This window comes from Phragmites australis, chromosome 10 (genome assembly GCF_958298935.1).
Source record: "Phragmites australis chromosome 10, lpPhrAust1.1, whole genome shotgun sequence".
Taxonomy (NCBI): Eukaryota; Viridiplantae; Streptophyta; class Magnoliopsida; order Poales; family Poaceae; genus Phragmites; species Phragmites australis.
In genome coordinates this window covers 4,978,058-5,000,739 of record NC_084930.1, presented here as the reverse complement: position 1 = coordinate 5,000,739, position 22,682 = coordinate 4,978,058, and the positions used below count along the sequence as shown (strand labels likewise).

The 22,682-nt window shown below is 41.9% G+C and overlaps 3 protein-coding genes across 4 annotated transcripts; 1 reads left to right on the top strand and 2 right to left on the bottom strand.

The window, feature by feature from the left end:
• Positions 1–8,064: 8,064 nt before the first annotated feature.
• Positions 8,065–12,954, top strand: LOC133883258 (E3 ubiquitin-protein ligase RGLG2-like). 2 transcript variants are annotated; one of them, XM_062322531.1, is made up of 12 exons: positions 8,065–8,295; positions 8,893–9,151; positions 9,532–9,616; positions 10,029–10,169; positions 10,273–10,386; positions 10,891–10,988; positions 11,134–11,213; positions 11,326–11,431; positions 11,522–11,649; positions 11,828–12,056; positions 12,453–12,509; positions 12,626–12,954. In XM_062322531.1, exons 2-12 carry the CDS (start codon positions 8,939–8,941, stop codon positions 12,704–12,706), a joined length of 1,332 nt encoding a protein of 443 aa, XP_062178515.1. In that variant the 5' UTR covers positions 8,065–8,295; positions 8,893–8,938; the 3' UTR covers positions 12,707–12,954. The 2 variants fall into 2 exon arrangements, with proteins under 2 accessions (XP_062178515.1, XP_062178516.1); XM_062322532.1 differs by lacking the exon at positions 8,065–8,295 and adding an exon at positions 8,302–8,515.
• A 142-nt stretch (positions 12,955–13,096) lies between these two features.
• Positions 13,097–14,861, bottom strand: LOC133883260 (fructose-bisphosphate aldolase 5, cytosolic). Its single transcript, XM_062322533.1, has 3 exons — positions 14,697–14,861; positions 13,755–14,440; positions 13,097–13,649 (listed from the first exon to the last, which is right to left on the bottom strand). The coding sequence occupies exons 1-3, from the start codon at positions 14,722–14,724 to the stop codon at positions 13,284–13,286; spliced, it is 1,080 nt and encodes a 359-aa protein (XP_062178517.1). The 5' UTR covers positions 14,725–14,861; the 3' UTR covers positions 13,097–13,283.
• Positions 14,862–15,989: 1,128 nt separating this feature from the next.
• LOC133931117 (uncharacterized) lies at positions 15,990–20,634 on the bottom strand. The gene is made up of 6 exons (XM_062377930.1): positions 20,572–20,634; positions 20,091–20,336; positions 19,798–19,913; positions 17,374–17,647; positions 16,386–16,490; positions 15,990–16,100 (listed from the first exon to the last, which is right to left on the bottom strand). Exons 1-6 carry the CDS (start codon positions 20,632–20,634, stop codon positions 15,990–15,992), a joined length of 915 nt encoding a protein of 304 aa, XP_062233914.1.
• Positions 20,635–22,682: the final 2,048 nt, after the last annotated feature.

The window sequence follows — 22,682 nt, the reverse complement described above, 5'->3', positions numbered from 1 at the left end:
GACATCCATAAGTACTTTGAATTCACAATTTATTATTTGGTAACACAACAAGTCATTAATTACTAACTTTCATACTTGAGAGACATGTATCGCAAACACTCGTCATGACTACTTAACTTTCTATATAGATCTTGCAAAAACATACATGTTACTTTATGTGACTGAATGGATGAGGATGCTTCTGTGTACATGGTAGGCAACATCTGATTTGTATCTGACATGTGGCAATATAATAGTTATTGCTAGAATAGAATATGATGAAACTTATATTCACTATACAATATCTTCCTAGAAACTCCATACTTGTGTAGTTGCTCTAGTGCAGTAAAAAAGAGTAAACTCCATATATGTGTAATTTCTGATTGACACCATGAATCACCAATTGTTTAACAAAAAAAGGAGATTACAATATGGTTGTTGAAAGTGCATCAACATAACTAGCACAACATTACTATCGACAGGAAATATCTGACATCTTACAGTTCCTCGCATTTGGGGGTTTCCCTCATCCGTTCTAGTGTTAGTTATGGTTGGGGAAATAGAATGTTGGGTAACAGCGCATATGCTAGATTATAGAAGAAAAAAAATACACCACAACCAAATAGCAACTTGATCACCTCGAGATGATGGTCGCTACTACGTTGAAGAGGTGGTAAATCATAGTGAATCCATTGGTGACTAACTTGCTTAAATTTATGGGGGTGGATTGACAAAAGTGATGATTTAGCTGCGATGGGGTTTTGTAAAATCTTTCGTGACTCTCCCTATCCTTCATAAAGCACTATCAATAGAGTTATGTACCACTATACAAGAAACATAAAGTCTGATGTAATTATGACACTATACCCATTGTTTTGTAAAAAATATCAAAGACAATAAGAAAAAATAATAATTCTATCAATACGCATTTGGCAATATCAAATAATTACATTTTTGTGTAACATGTAGATGGTAATTGCATGCAGTAGCATAGTTGTGGCATCAATAGAAGTACAACATCGACTAGGGTAAGAAGGTCAGTTGACTTGGAACCTCATTCATATTTTTATTGATCTAATTACATATTAATGGGAAATGTTTTGTTGTGAGGTACGGTGTTTGTGTGTTTCACTTCTATGGAACCTGAATCTTCCAATATGAACCAAATTTCTCTTTGGGTACTGTCTCACAATAAGATTCACACAATAGATATTTCGTGTAAGAGAGAATGTGTTTAGGATGGTTCATATGTATTCTGTAGTGAGCTAGAAAGAATAATTCACCTATTTTTCTGGCTGTGTGTAGTTGTTGAGATTATCTGAGCTGAAACACATGCACTTTTGGATAAAAAATGTGGGAGAGTTTGATAAAGACATAGCAAGATTGTGGATTAGTGAAAAGAAGAACAAGTTGTTGAATACGATCATTTTCTGGGTCCTTCGAATGTTTAGAAAATGAGAGGATATATGCTTTCAACATGTTTTTTTAGGTCTGTAAGTTCTATTGTTCAAGCTTGTTACAACCATTGGCCAATGGAGCTTTGTTTAACCATAACTCCACAATGCAACTAATGATCGATACATTTGATCTTTGTAGCAAATTAGTTTGAAAGTTCCAAGAATTGCTTGACATGATGATGCGAGGAGCGCTAATAGAAGTATGACATATCATTGTCTGGACAAAGGGGAGGTTCTTAGTTCCTGGATTCCTGATAGTTAAATTTTGAAATGTGATGTATCCAAAATTTTGAATTGGATATTTTGGATACATTGTTTTTTTTAATTGAAAGTAAGACCGGGGATTTAGGCTTTTGTATAGTTAAATAAAAGAATATTTCTCCATGTATGATCACTTGTAGAGTTATAGGGGAGCAACTCATGTGTAAATGCGCTAGAAAGCATACTTAAAAGATCTAAAAAAATCTGAATAAAATATACATCTATTGTGAGGTAATGTCATTACTACAGAAAACCCCTTCAATGCTAGCTCCAAAACCCCCTTCACTACCGGTTTTGGAGCCGGTAGTGGATAACGGGTAGTGATAGTCGAGAACTATCACTGCTGGCTCAGTGGACCGGTGGTGAATGGGGTTATCACTATCGGCTGAAGGATTCAGCCGGCAGTGATTCTCTGGCATCACTGCCGGCTGTATCCTTTGGCCGGTAGTGATTTGTTAGAATCACTGCCGGCCGAAGGTTTGAGCCGGCAATGTTTTCCCTTTCCCCCTCCACGGTCCTCCTCTCTCTCCTCTCTGTACTCTCTCTCTCTCTCACCTCAATCTCTCTGTCTCTCTCAATACATGCATACAATGATACATATATTTACTGTAAATAAATAATAAAATACCTTCATTAATACATAGTAATGAACACATATTACAAGTCAGACATTGACAAACACATAATATTATAAGTCACCCCTGAAAAGTCGGTTGAGTTGAGCCAGTCCGGTATCCCTCTACCTCTCGCGCGACAAGGACCATGTCCCTGAACTGACGATTGATGGTGTGAGTACGTCCAAGGATGCCGGGGGGTCGATGGTGGTGGAGCGGAGGACCCGGCAACGCCTGATCGACCGCAATCGCCTATACTCCAGGCTCGTCGGCGTGTCAAAGATATCGAAGTCTGATGCCTGAACGCCTCTAGATTTTTAGCCTTCGGCCTCCTCTACAGCACACTGATAGGCCACCCTCTCGTCCTCCTCCTCCTGGATGCATTTACGGGATACTGCTTCTTGCTCCTCCGCAATGCACAGCTCACGGTCCAACCTCTCATCCTCCTCTTGGGCACGTTTACGAGACACCGCTTCTTGCTCCTCCTTCGCATCATCGTTGGAAGTCTATTGTGTCGAAGACTCATCTGACGATACCAACTTCACATCATACATAGTAATTCATATCATTCATTAATAAATGGAAAGAATCTATGATTTACAACTGAATAAGTGATGGTTCTACGATATGCCATCGGTGTATCAATGACATGTGGGACCAGGTCCCACTTGTCATCCTCACAATGGATGGCATATCGTAGAATAGGTAATATCATTCAATATTATTGTGTGAATTGAAAAAATAGAATCATTGTCAAGCCTCTTGGTAGCCTTCCTCCTTGTGCATACTTTCTGCTTGAAGGTAAGGTGTCATCTGAAGGTCTCTCACGCGTGGACAGCATGATCGGTTCATGAAACTCGCCATTTGGGTTGATAACATGTTCCAATAAGAACCTGGCCATCTGTTCTTGAAGGGCATGTATTTCAGCAAGTTGTAACACACTTGTGCGTAGTTTGGAGTACTGCGTTTGAAGAATCGAAAAAATTAATCCTTGAACACGTGTAGAAATTGAAAATAAGTCATCAATATGTTATTTCATACCTCAAGGTCATTGAACCTAACAACATCTCCATCCAGACTGAATGCGTGCATGAAAGTAAGAATATAAAACGCGCAGAGACAAGAGTACTCAAGACCCATGAGCATATACTCGTATGTGAGTTTTTATGCCTCTAGCAACAAGAAGAATGACCTCACAAGGTGCTGAAGTTTCAGCCCAAAAACCAAAACGAAAATCAAAATCGAAAAAAAAAACTTGCAAACTTGCAAGAGAACCAATAGAGGGAAACTAGAAGGAGGGGAATTCAAGCATATGTAAAACCATAAACTTCATTACTCAAAGAGATCAGCCCTATTTTATGCGGATTATAAAGATTTATCTCTCAAAATTCTCACATATTACATAGGCTAAGTACTCATCATTCTCTTCTTAAAAGCCTAGCTCTAAGGCTCTCAAATAGGTGGCACAAGAGAGCTCAAGAGGCTGGTTCAAACTTTCTCATAGCTCTACTTCTCTATTTATAGGCCTAGTAAACTTGAATCATAAGTTTCCTAACTTTTTCCTAAAATACTTCTCTCTTGTAGTACACTCCTATCTACTACCGAGGGTATTTTGGTCAATTTTCTTCTCCATTCATCGGACGGTCGTGACGCCTTCATAACTTAGTTTCGCCTCAACGCAAGCTTCATGATAGTGCCACGTACTCCTCCAGTCCTCCTACGGTTTTGAGGCCAAACCGCGAAATTGCCTGCATGTTTCTCAAAACGTGACTCACTGCCTTGCTTACACCTTAAGCAAGCGCTTCGATGTCGACGCGTATACTCTGTCATGCGATTATGACCGCTGGCAAGTCTTTCCCGCTCCCGATCCCTCGGGCCGCCTTGTCACTTGCACCGGTATCCTCTTCGTTTGACTTTGTCAACACGCCGTCTCCATTCGCCTTCAATGTTTTGCTTTACCTCCACGTGTTCAGCTAGGATCACCCTTGACTCCACCTGGCCTCCTTGATCGTCTGGCACCAAGCACTCCGCTTAGCCCCGATCATCCCGCCGTCGACCGCCAAGCTACATCCATCACCTGTACATCATGAGACAAGCAAACACATATCTCCAACTTCAATTCCAATTAGTCCATAATCAATATGCTCAAATAAAATCCCAAATCAATTCAGATCACATCAAAGCTCATGCAAAACCGAAGATCATCAAACCAAATAAATGACAATATCAATCACTCATCACAAGTAAACCAAGGCACATTTCAACTTGGTTTCTCACGTTCTTTCCTCACGTACCCACGACTGTCGACTTTGTGGGGGTAGAGGTTCTTCTTTGAGTTCGCTTTGTTCACTGCACTCAACCTCTGTGCTTCTTCCGACGACTTGTACTCCGCAAAGGCTTACCAATGATCTTTCAGTTGCGGCCACTTGCGAAAATCTAGCGTTGCACCTTTCTACACATATGTTCTATTCAGTGTGCCCTTCCAATTTTTAAATGAAAGACCCATGATTATTAGCGTCTTACGTCTAACTATTTCCATATTTGTCCATTCAGGGAAGTTGGATTTCTCTAATATCTTGGGCCACAAGATGTCATTCTTGATCGAATCAAGAACCACATGTGGATCACCTCATTCACCGGTCCATAATCTGTAGCTGATGGGCACGTGATCCTTAACAGCAATCTCATAGATTGACTTATATGGCCCCAGAACTCTCTCAGGTGCAGTTGGCTCCCCTGCTAGAGAGACCTCCATAATCACAAATGGCACGGTATGCATCTTCGAGGGACCTCGAGCACGATGTCGCGCCTGGGATTGCTCATTGTCGTGACCCTCCGGAGCATCAAGCATCTGCGCAAATGCAAAAAAAACTATTCGAAACCTATATGATAATATGTAGAAGAGACGCATTCATCTATTTATGAATTACCTCATCGACTCCACAGACGCCTATTTGTTCCAGGTTGAGGTAGTGGCTCGGGATACCTTTTTCAATGTTTGACGGCGGCGCTACATCTCCTTTTGGCACCTGGGCTGGATCGGTGGTTGGTGGTGCCATTCCTTCCTGGAAGTTCTGCATACAATGATGACAAGTAGTTGAGTAGTATACATATAGAGAGCTAAGAAAGGAAGGAGGTAGAGATAAAACCAACGAGGGAGGGAGAGAGGCTGTCGAAAGAGTGAGATAACCATGAATGAGTCAATAGATAGAATGTATACACATATAATATTATAATTGAGTACGTTATGCTATATAGACGCGACATCACAGTGATGTTATGCTATCACTGTCGGTCGGTGGATTAAGCCGACAATGATGAGGGAGCAAGGCATCACTGCCGACTCAATCCATCGACTGGCAATGATGATCCTTATTACTGCCGATTTATAAGCCACGATAACTGATTCTTCCCACGCGGCTTATGAACCTGCAGTGATGTCCCATATCTGCCGACCCATTAGGAATCGACAGTGATGAACCGGCATATAAGGTCAGTTCTATAGTAGTGTGTTATGCATATATCCATACAAAATTTCAAGTGTAAACTCAGATTCCATTTGTGAGATTAAAAAACAAATTCTAGTTTAATTGATGTGAACATTACATCTTTGTCATATAGTTATATTTCATCTGAAATTTCTCATTTTTTGTCTCAGCAACCAGAATCGAGTTTGAACTTAAAATTGTGCTTTGATATACAACATTACCTCATTTATAGCTATGGAATGGTTCAGAAATTTTTGAGATACTCTAAGTAAGGCTTCAAGTGCATTTGCACCTTTTGCGAAAAGTAGGCCATTTGCACCAGAATCGCCCCCAGAGTTGTAGTGCGACCATGAAAAATAGTTGGTGGGTCTTTGGCAACAGTGGATTGTACTGTACATGAATCTGAGTTGAACTTTCAAAAGGTAGATAAAATATTTTTATTGGAGCTCGAAAGCATTCAAAAACAATCTTGAGACATTCAAATAGAAATGATACATTCCCGGAAAAATAAAAGTGATACAAAACCATACAAAGAGAAACTAAACAAAAGAAAAGGTGAATGTGGGCATCGCTTTCTTTTTTTTAGAGAGAGAGAGAGAGAAGGTGGACCTAGGTAGGCCGTTGTGATTTTGTTACGTGCATGGGGTGTTTCTAAATTTTCCTCATTAGACTTTGGGCCCAATGAAGTATGCCGAACTAGGCGCTTAGCATCAGCGGATAAGACCTAAGCCCACCAACGAGTGGCAGCGGTAGGGCTGGATAACGAGCTGGGCTCCTTTAGGTTCGGCTCTTTTGGCCTGTTTAATATTACGAGTAGAAAAGTCAGTTTGGTTTAGCTTGTTTGACTTAAGTAGCTCGTTATTTTTTTTAAAGAAATAACTCGTTGGAGGATGAAAAGAGTATAAATATTTATTGAAAAATGCATCGATAAAATCATATAACAATAGTAATATCTATAAGTATAATACTTATTTGTATAGTTTAATCAGAGGTATAATTGATGTAAGCTGAATTTTTTCTGAAAATTTTTTTAAACTCACATGTAGCACAATAGCCAACAGATCTACCTATATATGTTCTGCTACTGGAACAAAATATTTCTAAAAAAAATATGTAAAACAACATTTCCCACACACCTGTTTATACATGCAAAGCTTGAAGAAATGATTGATAGAAAAAGAAGAAAAAAGATAAGAGTTGTATCGTAACGAGGAGCTGACTAGAAGCCTCTCCATTAAAGATAAAGATGATCAATTAGTAAACTAATGACTATAATAAAAAAAACGATATGATGCAGATGATAACTCTAACTCGTTTAGCTCGTGAGCTGACTCATTATCTAAACGAGTTAAACTCCAACTTGACACATTAAATTTTAGAATGAGCTAAGAACGACTCTTAGTCGCACCTCGTCCTCAGAAGGATAAAAAATAAAATAGTCGCACACCCCACATACAGTGCCACAGTGGTTCATTTGTTTGTTTTTTTCACAAAATTGGGTGGCACAGCGAAAGACATAACGATGCCTGGTCTCTCAATGCATCTCACGGAAGCATAGCAGGTCAACTCGACTAAACTTTTGAAATGTGCACCCCATAAATCTATCCCAAATTTGGTCCTCTGATTATTATAGCCTATGGGAGCTTGGCAACGAACAAGAAAACTCAGGGGAAAATTTTGGATGATTTTCTCACCGGTCATTCCGTGTTGTAGAAGAGTTAGACTTTCAGCTTCTAGATTAAAGGTATTTGTCTGACTTTTCCTAGCTTGAAAAAACACCATACTTTTAAAGCCGAGACTGATTCCACCTAGCTCTATAGATCATATTTATAGCGTCGTAAAGCGCCTATAACAACCCGACAAACATCAAGGTTTTCAAAGAAACATCAAAGATTGCAATACGCTAAGCTGCTGATGATCCCGTGTAGCCGTACCAGGGTGCACGTAACATTAATAGCGCTGACTTTTTTCTCAGTGGATAATCATACACTCCTCACCACCAACAACATGCCTCTCTTCTCTTTTCTCCCTCGTGCCGATGACTGCGACAAGTTTGTTCTTTTACCCATCCTCCCTCGCCTCTCCCTCTCCGAAATTTCCTCCGTCGTTTTCCTTGCCGACGGGCGAGGCCGCGCGCGCTGGGGTCAGAGACCCCCGCACACAAGAAACCTCCTCTCCGCTCAGCTGCCGCTGCATTGCCTCCGGGTTGAGTGAGCAATTGCCTTGACTTCGCCAAGTGGGGTTTTTTTTCTCTCTCTCTCCGATTAGTGTATCCCCGTTGGTTGACGCGTGTATTCGATTAGCTGGGTGCATGTCGTCGTTGTCGTGCTCTCCTCACTTCCTCTCGGCTGCCCACCTCACTGCCGTCCCCTTCGTCGCCCTCGTCGCGGGGCGGAGGCGTGCGTTCTCGGATAGAGGCAGAACGGGGCAAACCCGCGTGGGGTTGCTGCTGATTGGGGGTTCCGTGCTGTTCGGTGGTGGAATTCTGTCCCGTGGGTAAGGTTCCCCTGTTTCTCTTGGCTTGGTTTCTTGGCTCCATTTTCGGGTCTCAGTTCCAACTTCCAAGAACTAGTCTTTCTCATCGCTTCCCCATCCTCTCTCCCCGCCTCATCACTCTCTTGTTTCTTGGTGAGGGTACACGAGAAAGCCAAATTCTAGGGTGGTTTTGGAGCCGCCGGGATCTTATCCGGCTAGGTTATTCATTGTTTGTTCGCAGGTATTTGATATTTTTGGTAGGTAGAAATCTAATTTTGCGGAGTGCCCATCGATACGTTCGATGCTTGTATAGTAACTGGCTGGTTTCAATTGTTAATCTTACATGTTGTCCATGAGGAGGAAATGTGGGGTAGGATGCTGTGGTTGTTCAAGGGTAGGAAATCTACCTGTTATGGACAGTGAATCATCCCACCCCGAATTAGGAATCCTTCAAAAAGTATCCATGTAACTGATAGATCAAGTTCCAGAAGAACTAGAAGAGTTCTTAATATCTGTCAGAAAACTCTGTTTTTTTTTTAATTTATATGCGAAAAGTCACTGCTTTGTTTCCAGATAGTTAGGATATGAGAGTGGTGATGTTTTTCTTCTCTTTATCAGGAAGTTCATCCGAGTGCTGCAGTCATCCATAGGCACAAATTGAGCAATGGGGCAAAAAGGCTCCAAGTCTTCATATAACTCTTCTTATGATTATGGGAACTCATCGTCGGGATATAACTCGAGATGTTCTGGAAATACATCCTCCAGTTATAGCGCGAGGTACGCACCTTCCTCAGAGAACAATGTGCAGCCAGAAACACATGCCAGATTGCAGAGGAAGTATTCGAGGATCGGTGATGACTACCGCTCTTTGAGTCAGGTATGTCCTCATGGCTTTGCCGCATCTTTTACCAATTCTCTTATCTGCCTTGCTACTCATGATTTGTGGTTTCCTCTAGTTTAGTAGAGTGGTATTTATTATTCATCTTTTGGGTTCAAATATCTTTGGTTAACTTTGGAAGAAGCTTCTCAAAAGGATCCCTACAACGGCGATATTGTCGCATGCTCTTCATTAGTGTCATGTCATTAAACAATATGGAGATTGTATGCTTGTCACTTTATTCAATTTTGTATTTCGCTTCAGTTCTGTAAGTGGCATAGGGCATTTACTAGAGTCTTGCACACTATATCCTCTTCAAGTACTGTAAACTTGAGATTGGAAGTACACCAATTTATTGTTATGGTTCTGTACTGTTACAGGTGACTGAAGCTTTGGCACAAGCAGGTCTTGAATCTTCAAATCTTATTGTAGGTATTGATTTTACAAAGAGCAATGAATGGACAGGTTAGTAGATGATATTTCCCCTTTTTGACTTTGGATGCGTACTTGTGCTTCTTTTTATATTTGCTTTGTGCTGAACTGGTGCTTATTGCTCACGAAGCTGCCAGACTATTTCTTGATTTGCGTGGTATTAGGACAAACCTCCCTTTCAAATCTAATTGCCCATATTGCAAAGCTTGTGGTTTATTATTATTGAATAAAACGATTTGACCATTAATTCCAATGACATGTCAACGTCTCCTGTATATTTAGTCCTCTAAAGAAAATGTCAAGCTAACAATGAGTACAGTTTCACTGTAGAAAGGATGTTTCCCAGATCCCTTGTTCCTCTTATCCGATAATCATATCCTGGGTCAGTTATTGGATCATAATACTTTTCAGTTCTCATTTAACTTGCAAAAGTTTTCTATGTTAGGTAAAATTTCCTTTAATCGTCACTGTCTGCATGATATTGGAAGTAATCCAAACCCATATGAGCAAGCCATATCTATCATCGGAAGGACACTTTCAGCTTTTGATGAAGATAATTTGATTCCCTGCTTTGGATTTGGTGATGGTAATTGTTCAGTTCCCATTTTTTGTGTTGATCACTTGCTGGGTTTTCAGTAACATGTTTAAACCACAGTGTTGATCTAACGCTTCTTTTTTCTGCTGAGCAGCATCAACTCATGATCAGGAGGTATTCACCTTTTACCCAGAGAACCGCCCATGCAACGGATTTGAAGAGGCACTAGAAAGATACAGAGAAATTGTTCCAACTCTTCGATTAGCTGGTTTGGCCTCCTTTTTTTGCGAGTGTTTCTTTAGTAAACATTTCATGTAGATGAATTTTTTCTTCCTTTCTTTTTTTTCGAACCAAATTATTTCTTTCCTTCATAAAAGGGAGAAAATAAACATAACCACTATTTTACAGCGCTAGCTAATTACTCCCTTTAGTCACAAATAAATGTCGTTCTGGGTTGCATGCAATCAACATTTTAGAACTTTGGCTACAAATTACTCTTTGTGTATTGAGTTTGGGTATTTGAAAATGATATGAGTAGATTTGTCTCGAAAAGTAGTTTCATAATAGTTTAACTTTGCTATATTCTATAAATATACTACACCAAAAAGTAGTTGTCAAAGATATGCTTTGGGGATCGTGTCAATATCCAAAACAACACTTATTTGTGACTGGAGGGAGTATTAAATTGTACTAAAGTATGTCAGTTAAAATTTTACTAGTTTTTCAGGAGTGGATGCATACTAAAATTTGCATGGATTCAATCTTGCAACAGGACCGACATCTTTCGCTCCAATAATTGAGACAGCAATTGGAATTGTAGACAGCACTGGTGGTCAATATCATGTTCTTCTGATAATTGCTGATGGACAGGTTGGTGACCGTATTATCAAGTTTTTTCCTTTGTTTTAGTCAACTGTTCTTTCTGATCATTAATTGGTTACCAGCAAAAGCTCTTTGCTAGTAGAACTTTTGTTTGTACACCCCGTTTTCAGTGGGATAAAATTTATGGTGATAGGTTACCCGAAGTGTTGATACACAGTCTGGGCAATTAAGTCCACAGGAGCGAGCTACAGTTGACGCAATAGTAAAAGCTAGGTACTTTTATCTGATTGTGGCTTTGAAAGTAATATCTTCATTTTCTGCAAAGTTTAATTTCCCAATTAAGTAAACACAGAATGACATCTCTTTTTTAAAAAACAAAATCCAGCCAGTTTCCCTTGTCTATTGTTCTTGTTGGGGTTGGTGATGGACCATGGGACATGATGCACCAGTTTGATGACAATATACCTGCTCGCTCATTTGACAATTTCCAGGTGATTGTCCTACTGCTTATTCCTAATATTCAACTTAATTTTTCTGGTTCACAGTAATATAGGCATGGAAGAATTCTCTATTTGATGCAGTTTGTGAATTTCACGGAGATTATGTCAAAGAACATAGCAGCTGATAGAAAGGAGGCAGAATTTGCATTGTCTGCACTGATGGAAATCCCTACACAGTACAAAGCAACACTTGATCTCCAACTCTTAGGGTATTATACTATGGTCGCCTCAATACCATTCTAAGTCAATTAGAACTATACTTTGAGCTTCAGGCAATAATTTGCCATTTGACCACTTTCATACCGAGTTAATTTAGAACTACAATTTGAGCTTTGGGCAATAATGTGCCAGCTGACCACTCTCTTAAATCTTCATCTTCTTTTTCAGCCGCCGCCAAAGAATACCTCCAAGAATTGCTCTGCCACCACCGACAAGGACTGCATATTCACGGGCTACTAGCTTTAGCCAACAGTCTGGTGCTTATTCGCGATCTAGTAGCTTTGACCAACAAACAAGTGGCTTTCAGCAACGGTCTGAGAACTTCAAACAGCAACAGCCTGCAGCCACAACAAAACCTGACACTTATGCATCAGAAAATGCTTTAGAGGACAGACTCGTACGTATATATTCCATGCCTAAATGCGAAGTTAAATTGCAACACTGAAAATTTGATTTTACCGGTGCCTTCCGATGTTACTAGGATTATTGATATCGGGCCCTTGCATTGTGTTATTTTTAATTTCCCTTGTAGACCACAATACCTACTACCTAGTCAATTTTGACTTTTTTCTCAGTTCACTTGTACCTTCTTATGTTCCATTTGTAGTCATAAGCATGCTATTGTACTTGGACACATATAATTGCATCTTTTGGCCATACTAATGGCTTTCAAATCCTGGAGCAAGGGGTGTTCCAGGTGTTGAGTTTCTATCTACTGATGAAATATGTGCTAAAACCTCTGTTCTCTCTGCACCACAAACTAAGAAGGTTGACACTTTTTTTTTATCTGCAGTTGTGCCCCATTTGCATGTATAAATCAAAGGACCTCGCATTTGGATGTGGACATCAGGTGCCGAAACCTTTTGCCAACTATACTCAAAGTTTTCACTACTCAATCCCTGTTCTGCATTCGAGAAAAAAAAAACTGCTCTGCATGCTAGGTTGCTAACATACACGTGTTTGCAGACCTGCTACGAATGCGGGAAAAATATGGAGCGCTGCCCTCTATGCCAGCAGCACATAACCACAAGGATCAGGCTCTACTGATTTAAAGCCTGTGGAATTGCAAACGTTCGATGAAACTCTTGTGCAAAATGTTCAGAACCAGCTGTAATGCTACCGCCTGCTTCATCTTGTAATTTGTGTCTTAGCCTTACTGAATAAGAGGTATTAATAAGAAGATAGTGCTGCTGCAGTTACTGTCCCAGTAAGGCACAAACTGTATATTAACTACAGTAGTTAGTCTTGCAAAAAAGTGCACCGAAAAATAATAATATTGTTCTCTTTCTTTTGTACATCTTCCTTTCTTTCTGTTAGTAAATAAGATGAACAGCTGAAAATGTCTGGAATAGACAATGAATACTGTGAGGCAAATATATTGCCATTTCTGAGATCTTAAATATGCATTTTGTACGCACAGACTCCATAAAACAAAGCTTCAGTAAAAAGGTCACATCCATATATTACACTCAGATCAACATTTTGACACGGTTTTTTGGTTAAATAGGAGCTAGGGGAGGGAAGAGAATTTAGCACACAATAGATGAAGCACATATATTTGCACGAATCTCGACGCTGTCTGCGCCGCCGCGACGTGCACCCCAGCCACCGGCGAGGTAGCGGCTTAGTACTTGTACCCCTTGACGTACAAGCTCTCGGAGGCGGCGGCGTCCCCGGCCCCGGCGCCGGCGTACTTCCCGAGGGTGGCCTCGGAGTTGGCCTTGCACCGGACGAGGAAGGTGGCCTGCGCGGCGGCGACGTTCTCCTTCTTGCCGGCCCACTTCTTGAGGGTGCTCTGCTGCAGCGCGCGGCCGAAGGAGAAGGACAGCGTCCAGGGCTTGAGCACCTCCAGCTTGTTCATGGCGTTCAGGTTCTGCGTCGCCTCCTCCTCGCTTTGCCCGCCCGAGAGGAACACCACCCCTGGCACCGCCGGCGGCACCGTGCGCCGCAGCGCAGCCACCGTGTACTCCGCTATCACCTCCGCGCCGACCTACACAACACATTTCAAATGGCATCCATGAATAATGATTGCATGGTGATTGGTGCATGGATGCATGGAAAAAAGATTGCAAAGCTAGAATTAAGTGTGACGTGCCTTGGGGCTGTCGGAGCCGGGGGTGACCATATTGGGCTTGAGAAGCGTGCCCTCGAGGAGGACCTTGTGGTCGTTGAGCGACTTGTAGACGGCGGCCAGGACGCGCTCGGTGACGGCGGCGCAGGTCTTGATGTCGTGGTGACCGTCGGTGAGGATCTCGGGCTCGACGATGGGGACGAGCCCGTTCTCCTGGCAGAGCAGCGCGTACCGGGCTAGCCCCTCGGCGTTCTGCTTGACGGCAAGCTCGGACGGCTCGCCGGCCGGGCCGATCTTGAGCACGGCGCGCCACTTGGCGAAGCGCGCGCCGGCCTCGTAGTACTTGGCGCAGCGCGCGCCAAGAGAGTCCAGCCCCTGGGTGGTGGTCTCGCCGTTGGTGCCGGCGATCTCCACGGTGCCCTTGTCCACTTTGATGCCGGGAACGACGCCGCCGGCATTGAGCACGTCCACGAACGGCTTTCCGTCGGAGGTCTTCTGGTAGAGGGTCTCCTCGAAGAGGATGACGCCGGAGAGGTACTGGAACGCGCCGGGCGCCGTGAAGAGGAGCTCACGGAGCGCCTGGCGGTTGGACTCCACGTTCTCCACGTTGATGCTGGACAGGCGCTTGCCGATGGTGCCCGTGGACTCGTCGGCGGCGAGGATGCCCTTGCCCGGCGTCGCGATGTACTTGGCGGTCTTGATCAGCTCATCTGCGCGCGCGCGTGTACACATATGTGCATGGCGTAAGTACAAGAATGGTGTGCTTTATACCACCGATTAACTACAAAGCCATTACTCGTCTACTAGCTTCTTTAGAATATCAACGTCTCCTTAATCACGAACGAAATGTGTTGAAAGATAAAACTAAGCATACACACATCCTTACAAAATTCGAAGATTAGACACTTTCAAATTATCAGCAACTTGCAAGGGCATGCAAAAAGGAGACTCGGATAGTGCAAGAACCTGCGTATTTTCCCACAAAGGCCGACATGGTGACTCTGTGAGGCGAAGAGGCCTTAGCTTTCTGAACAGGATCGAGGGAGCAGGAGCAAAATCCAAACGCGTGTGGCCGCAGAGCTCAGCCTTTTCTGTGACCACCCTTTATAAACCATCCACAGGGAGAGGATATGCCAAGTACCTACAACGAACCTGTGATTCATGAGCCACTGGACGCCCCTCGAAACCCCATCACCCGTTTGGGGATAGGGAAGCCGCACTGCGCCACCCAAATTCTGACGGCCAAACGAAATATTACTCGCAATTCTCTTTACAACAGAAGCAATGAAAGAAACATTTCTTTTGTTTTTGAAATGGAAGAAACAACTTTTTTGGAAAATAACAATGAAAGAAACAGTGTGGTGATGTGGACTTTATCCATGCAGGGTGAACGTAGGGATGGGATCGGTTTGTAAGTTCTGAGCTGAAAGGAAGGTATGAGAACATGAATCATACATGTATTCCCTGCTCTGGCCATGAGTACAAACTGAGGCCCAGTGTTGAGTGAGATATTTTGCACAATGAAATTTTAGTCTAAATTGATGCGATCAATATGCTGGTAAGGGTCAGGCCCGGCAACGTCGCTCCTCAAAATCAAGTTACTGTATAACTGGGTTCAGGGTTGCAACACAGCATCAAACTTCTGAAAGTAATGCAGCTGCCCAAACTATAACGAAGAAGATAATACACAGTGCTAGATCGTTCTGTATCAGTTCAGCAGTCGGCAATGGAAAGAAGCAGTCCTGCAGAAGTAGAAAGGGTCCACTCAGAAAAATAACGACTAAAACAAAAGGCATCAGAATTCGGAATGGAAAGGAAAAGATTGTGGTTAGACTTATTATATATCAGGATTAGACCAGGCATGCAGAAAAAAAAAGTTGCATAGAGACTAGAGTTGTCAGATGGCCTAGATCACAGCTTATTGCGTAAGAGTTGGTGCCTTTTCTCCCTCCATTTGATCACACAGGAGAATGAAGGAAATATTTACAGAAATTTTTTAAACTTCATGAAAATTCAATTGTTGTTAAATTTTCACTTTGCTGCTGTTCAAGTTTCAATCCAAACAATGGTCTTAATATTGGAGGAGCATTCGCAGAAGCTATACGATTGGTAAGTTACACACAAATATCTTGACAGACACTGCCTCCAGTCATCTTGATATGGCACTATCTCTAAGTTAAAAGGGAACTAGCTAGGGAGTAGTGACAACAAAAATGTAACAGGCTGAAATAGGTGGGTGAGAGCAACTAACAGATAAACTCATCGCCCGAAGCATCTCAGCACCGAGGACACAAGGGCAGATGATAGAAACTTCATTCCAGCAGATCCACCAGGGAAATATGAGATAGCATAATATGCTAGAGTAAGGACCTGATAAATACAAGAGAAAACTTTGTTAGCTTAAAGCCAGTATAAACTATAGGGTTACAGCTCCACAGGTACCAGAAACTAATGAAGCCCCAGATTGCAGTATGTGAATTTGGTGGCCTATTCATAGATTAAGGTTGCTTGTCCAAGTTGTTCCTATCCGCTAGCAGAATGAACAAAGTATGGTTCTATTTAGGGAGAAATCAGTGAAAGTGCCTATTGTATTTAAAAGTCTTATAACATAGCGCAAAAAATATGCAGAGTGCTGACTGCTCAAGAGGTTATCACCTGAAGCATGGAGAAGAAAACAGAAAGTATGTAGCTACGAAGCACCATTGACACATAGATGGTAGCAACCATGCTGCCGACAAACCCCAGAGTGAAAGGTAGTCTCTGTGGCATATGGAAACCAATATCACAAAATGTAGCACAAATGATAAGATTTAAAGATCAGCAAATGAACTCATGGTATAAGACGTAAACTAATAATGAATCCACATACTAGAGTAAGACAAGACTCAGCACGTGATATTATAAATTGTTGGAACCAAGTTATAAGCTAAACCAGATTACATGAAACTCAATAGATGCATATTCTCATCCAAAACCACACCAAGGTTGATACCACAAGTACCTTCACTAAGGTTGCCTTTTTACAACGAGAGGAAGGGAGGGGAACAAATAACAACATAGCAGTCACTAAAATAAAATAGAAAATTAGTACAATGCATGTTAATATCTTCTAAACCTAGAAACCAAAGCACAATCAAACGTCTATAGAAAATGTCTTAGCCAAATCAAGCATGAGGTAGAAATCACAGCCAATGCATCTTCAGGGCTGGTGTTTCTGTTAAAGTCAGGTGAGTCTACCGGTGGATAAGGACTGATGTTTCTGTTCACGATCATAACACTTCCACAATTGGACACACACACTTGATAACTCATCAAATTATCAATACCTCATGGATACGCTATGTGCCATATAAACTTGGTGGTGTGTGTTTTTTTTTCTTTTTTTTAATACAATGGTTTCTTGAGAGTTAACCACAAATGGTACTTTTACGAGAAAATTCAATGTCATATAAGAAATTGCCCCTTTCTTCATAATGAGATCATTGCATGGAAATAATAATAATAATATGCCCTGGTCACTGTGCAATAGAAGTTTTTAACAGGACGAAAGCAGTACAGACTATGTTACACATCACTTCACAGAATTGGTAGCGAGAAGAAGACGATGCTTACGGAAATGTTTGTAAGACAAAAGAACCAATACCGCTTTGGAAATCATATGATAGAGCTGATTCTTAGGCCCTTTCAACGCAAAGAATGATCCGATTATGAAGGCACATCCCGCAGTGAAACGGATTGCAAACTTTTGAGGCATTATTACCATGACTGGCAGAAATATCATGGATGCAATGAAAACTAGGAATATGCCACTAGCAAGAAATAGACAGAAATACATGAGAGATCTGCCAGATGGAACATTGCTTGTTGTGGACTTAAAGCTGTCAGGCAACCGTCTAAAACCATCTCCAGCAAATACTCTAAAAATCCATCATTTATAAACTATTACAGCATCCTCTAATACTATTACAGTATCCTCTATTTTTTCATCTCCAACAGCTACCGGAGCACCACCGCCGGCCGGTGGTCGGAGTCCGGCCGGTGGCTGAAGTCCGGCCGGCAGGGTCCGGGGTGGCATGGTGCCGAGCCCGTGCTCAGCCACCCAAAAACCAATGTTCGGCCGCTCTCCAGGCCAGTCGAACCACCCCTCCCTACTATACCTCAGGGACATCCCCTCCCAAGAGTTCAGGAGATTTTTTGGGTCTCTGGGCTCATTGTTTTGAGATTTTGCCTAGGCTCCATTGTATTTGGAGAAATCACGTAACATGCACCAAAAAACAGGCGTTTCTTGGATCCACGCTTGTAGGGAGCCGCAGGCTCAGGTTCAGGTTTGCGAACATTGCGACTTCGCAAGATCACGGTTCGGTCACATGAAAACTGGCGATTCTTGGTGCCGTGCTCACCCGTTCCATTGTCCCTTAGCCGTTTTAACCCGTTGCCTAGGGTCACGCGAAAACAGCCCCAAAACAGGCGATTTGCCCTGCCGAAACGGCGATTCTGGGCAAAAAACCGATTCCCAGCCCAGGTGCTCCGGCGGCCGGAGCACCCTATTTCATACCTTCCACTATTCTCCTCCTTCCCTCGGGCCCACAGACATACACTCAGCACAGTAATACGGAGCCTCCAATCGATCGGCAAATTTTTGTCTCCCGACGCTACAGTATTTCGGTCCCGCTTCCCTGTAGCGCCTGAAACCAAAGCTGCTGGAGCTCAATACCGATCGGCTGGATCGGCAAAAGGACGCTCTAGCACGCTGCACAGGAATACGGATCGGAAATACCGATCCTGCTGGAGATAGCCTAACACCTTTAGAGACCCTGGACGAATAAGAATGGCAGAGCGCCATCAGTTAGGGGGAAAAAAAATCAAAGTTCACACCAAATGTCCTTTTTTCTTCCGTTGCTTTGGAATTACTGCAGCACATAGTGGTATGGAATAAGTGTGGTAGAAACTATCGAGTTTAGTGCTTGCTATTTACTCCTATGTTTAGGCTATTTTGTTCTTTATATAGTTGAGTCAAATATGTAGAAAGCTGACTAGTTGGACAACAACAAAAAAACTCTTGTGCTTGTATATAGTTTCTCCAATTCTCATGTGTGTTTGACTCAAAGCAGGTGATAGTGTGAGGTCGAAGCAGGTGATTGGCAAGCAATCCTGACACACGCGCTCCATGTGTCGCCGCCTCATCCCGCGATCGATCCCACGACGGAAGCAGCGTCTTCCCCCGTTAGGCCTCTCGTCGTCTCTACGTTGCCTCTCCTCCTAATCGATCCCCTCCAAGAAATCGTCGTTGTCATGTTCTCCTTCTCCGCTCGCTCACGTGTTGCTTGCTCCCATCCACCCCTCATCGGGCACCGCCACTCTAGCTCCCTAGATCAAAACCACCTCCACCAGGCCAGCTCTAATACCCCAGATCGCTGCTCAGTTGTTGGCCCCTTATCCTTACGATCGCAACATCTGTTGGCCTTATGATGCAACCTGCTATAGATGTAGCAAACAATCTCATGCTTCTTCTTCTTCTTCATAACATTAGCCTTCGGTCTTGAATACCGAGGCTTGGTCTTCTATTTCTTCACATTCATCACAGTCTGGTTCTTATGCTCGACAAGGTTAGCTTAAGCGAGCACCTTCACACCATCATAGCCTGCCTTAGACTTCTCCTCGACATTTATAGCGGCGATGAGCTCAAGTGGTGAGGTGTTTCTCCCCTCGATCGAGTGAAACGGTTTGCGGGACTGCTTTGCTTGTACACACCTCACACTTATGGCTCTTGTCATAATTATATGAAAGAATAAGATCCATCTTGCTCAAATGCACAATTGCTTCATTATTAACATGACACAAGCGAGAATGCCATATATCAATGTTCTTATTAGAATATGAAGAGTAAAAAATATTTGCAGAGCTATCAAGAATAGAAATACGGAACATGCCTCCGCAATCATAGCCTTTTCCTACAAACGATCCACACCTGGTTAACACTACTTTATTTGACTCGAAGACTAAATTTATTCCTTGCTGGCACAACATCAATTCACTGAGTAGATTACGGGTCATGGCAGTCACAAACAGCACATCCTTTAGGACAAGAGTCTTGCCGGAAGTTAGCTTCAGGCTCACTTGTCCTACTCCGTGTACTGCTACCGATACCCTGTTTCCCATTAGCACGGATCCACCATCTGCACTCTAAAGAGAAGTAAAACACATCTGATCAGCACAAATATGTTTTGTTGCACTTGTATCAACCCACCAACTTACTTGTGAATTTGCCATAAAGGCCTCAGATACATACCCATTAGTGGAGTCGTCTTTGCTAGTATCATCGGTCGTCGCAACCGTCACATGCACTTAGGCTTTGGCTACCTTCTGCTGCTCAGTTGTCGTCCCTTTGCCCTTACGATCACAACATCTATTGGCCTTGTAATCTAACCCACCACAAATGTAGCAAACAATCTCAGACTTCTTCTTCTTCATAACATTAGCCTTTGGCCCTAAATACCCAGACTTGGTCTTCTCGTTCTTCACATTCCTCCTAGGCTGGTTCTTGTGCTTGACAAGGTCAACTTGAGCGCGCACCTTCACACCACCATAGCTTGCCTTAGACTTCTCCTTAACATTTTATAGCAGTGATGAGCTCATTCAGAGTCAGACATTGCTTTAAGTGTCAACGTGCAATGACAAAGTCACACCAAGAAGTGGGTAGCTTGGCAAGAATGGCATTAACCTGGAAATTCTCAGGGAAGACACAACCATATTAGTCTAAGTCTTGCATGATCAGCTGCAACTCATAGATCTGTTTCATGACTGATCTGCCATCTCCCATATGAAAGTTCAGGTAACTGACCATCATGAAGGATTCGTTGTCGTTCTCGTTTTCAGCATATTTGTCATTCAGCTCCATCCACATCTTCAATGCTTCCTTGAACCTGTAGATATTCTTAGATTTTGGTCGATCTAAGAAAAGAAAGCACGTCGAAAAATTCTATGCTGGTTTTCATCGATCTCAGTCTCCTTAAAAGTGGTGTATGTGTTAGGGTTTCTTTCCTTAAGAATATCAAGCACACGAAGTAGGTTGCAATAAGAAGCCTCATAGGTACCCCAACGCTTCTCCAAGGTTTCTGTTTTGCATGTCAAGCCTTTTGATAAATAAATATCATATTTGAACTATCGTAATATTGCTTGTTGGATGAACGAGCATTCCATATCCTGCTTCTGAATAATCCCAATGAACAATTCATTTGCAATTAGTGTAGTAGTGAGGTTGCGGTGCTTTCGACCTACGTTTTGCAGCTTATAACTATGTTGAACCACTCTGGATGCTATGTAATAGGTACAATGCTTCGGCTTGTACACATGAACATAAAAGCTGTATTTAAGAGTTCTGCACTTGACACTATACCTTTCTGGGCTTGAGGCATCAACCCATACCTCTTTGTGTGATGTCACTACCCACTGTACCACTACATCCTTTATTTCAGACCGATTGGGGAAGACCTGATTGAGGTAAACCATACTCCTAAGTTGAATCATGGTTTTCCGTAACTTGCATCCTCGTATTGTCAGTCGGTTCCATTGATCTGGGATGGCAATATTAGAGGACTCATCATCATCATTATCATCCCCTACATTTATAGATTGCAATAAAGCTTCTTCCTTATGGACTGTATTACAGTCCACATTCTCAAACTCAACAACAATTTCTTCAATTTCCTTACCTCGTCAGTCTGACCCTTAACCTCCCCCACCTGCCTATGGATAACAACCTCTTTTGGACATACCGATGTTGCTGCACTGCTACTATCATACACTACTTTTGGACATGCCTGCACTAGCATGATGTACTCAGCCCCACGCTGCCCCACACCATTCTAACCATTTAATTACATTTCCAGCCGATACACCAGTTTTAACTCCAAAAATCTGGATCCATAGTACGAGTCCATATATATTGTACTGTAACAGGATAAATATGAGGGTCCGACTAAAAATATCGGGTAAACCACATTACCATCTCATTCATCCTGGTACCCTCAGGGTTTAGGTGCTCAAGGATGATAAACAAAAAATTGCTCAAATAAATACCAGATGGACCGTTCTAGATTTGGCTATTTTTATAGAAAACTCAAAGTCTTATAGGGTTTGACATAATTATGTCGTAAAAAAAAAATATCAAACAAATTATCAACTTACAATTACTACTCAAACAAATAAAAACTCGAATTAAAATTCTACAAACCATAATTTCTGTACCATAATTAAATCTTAACAACCTGAAATGTAACCTCCAATTAATCTTTATAACCCCTAGTCTTACATACATACTAAACCTACAATTAATATTTTTCAATGTGTAAACCTAAAATATAGCCTATAATTAATCTTTCTAATATCTAATCATACATACATATTAAACCAGTATAGCCTAATTTTTTTCCTAATCTGTAATTAAAACTTACATAAATGTTACTTAAAAAATATTTACTCTAAGACTTATACCGTTTGACATATTTGTAACATGAAATAATTTACCATGAACTAAACAATTATTCTCAGACTAAAAACTATATAAACCTTACTAAAAATTAGAACTAATATCTCAAATTAATTTATAAGTCTATATAGTAACATAACTAAATATCTATAATTTATAGATAACCTAAACAATAACAAAACTAAAAAAAAAATACTAAAACAAAAGTTTACCTTCTTCTTCCTGCTGTCCCTCTCCTTTCTCGCTCATCTCCCTCCTTCCTTCTTTCTTCTTCCTTCTTTCTTAATCCTCTCCCTTTTTCTCTCTTTGCCCTTCTCTTTCTCTCGGAACCGACTGATCAAGCGAATGGTTTTTTCAACACAGAGATGACCGACATCAGAGATAAGAGGCGAGAGCGCACGAGCAAACACTGGAATGTAGTTTCCACATATTTTCGTACAATCCTTTCTCGCTCATCTCCCTCC

What these genes read in the sequence shown, in the direction of transcription:
- LOC133883258 (XM_062322531.1), top strand. Translation starts at nt 8,939, where the DNA reads ATGGGGCAAAAAGGCTCCAAGTCTTCATATAACTCTTCTTATGATTAT. An exon ending in ATGCTTTAGAGGACAGACTC is followed by an intron (nt 12,057 to 12,452) that starts GTACGTATATAT and finishes TTTTATCTGCAG; the next exon opens with TTGTGCCCCATTTGCATGTA. An exon ending in CATTTGGATGTGGACATCAG is followed by an intron (nt 12,510 to 12,625) that starts GTGCCGAAACCT and finishes ACGTGTTTGCAG; the next exon opens with ACCTGCTACGAATGCGGGAA.
- LOC133883260 (XM_062322533.1), bottom strand. Translation starts at nt 14,724, where the DNA reads ATGTCGGCCTTTGTGGGAAAATACGCAG. An exon ending in CTTTGTGGGAAAATACGCAG is followed by an intron (nt 14,441 to 14,696) that starts GTTCTTGCACTA and finishes GCGCGCGCGCAG; the next exon opens with ATGAGCTGATCAAGACCGCC. An exon ending in CCGGCTCCGACAGCCCCAAG is followed by an intron (nt 13,650 to 13,754) that starts GCACGTCACACT and finishes TGTGTTGTGTAG; the next exon opens with GTCGGCGCGGAGGTGATAGC.
- LOC133931117 (XM_062377930.1), bottom strand. Translation starts at nt 20,634, where the DNA reads ATGTGGATGGAGCTGAATGACAAATATGCTGAAAACGAGAACGACAAC. An exon ending in CGACAACTGAGCAGCAGAAG is followed by an intron (nt 19,914 to 20,090) that starts GTAGCCAAAGCC and finishes ACTTCTCTTTAG; the next exon opens with AGTGCAGATGGTGGATCCGT. An exon ending in TTTTCTTCTCCATGCTTCAG is followed by an intron (nt 16,101 to 16,385) that starts GTGATAACCTCT and finishes TGTATTTATCAG; the next exon opens with GTCCTTACTCTAGCATATTA.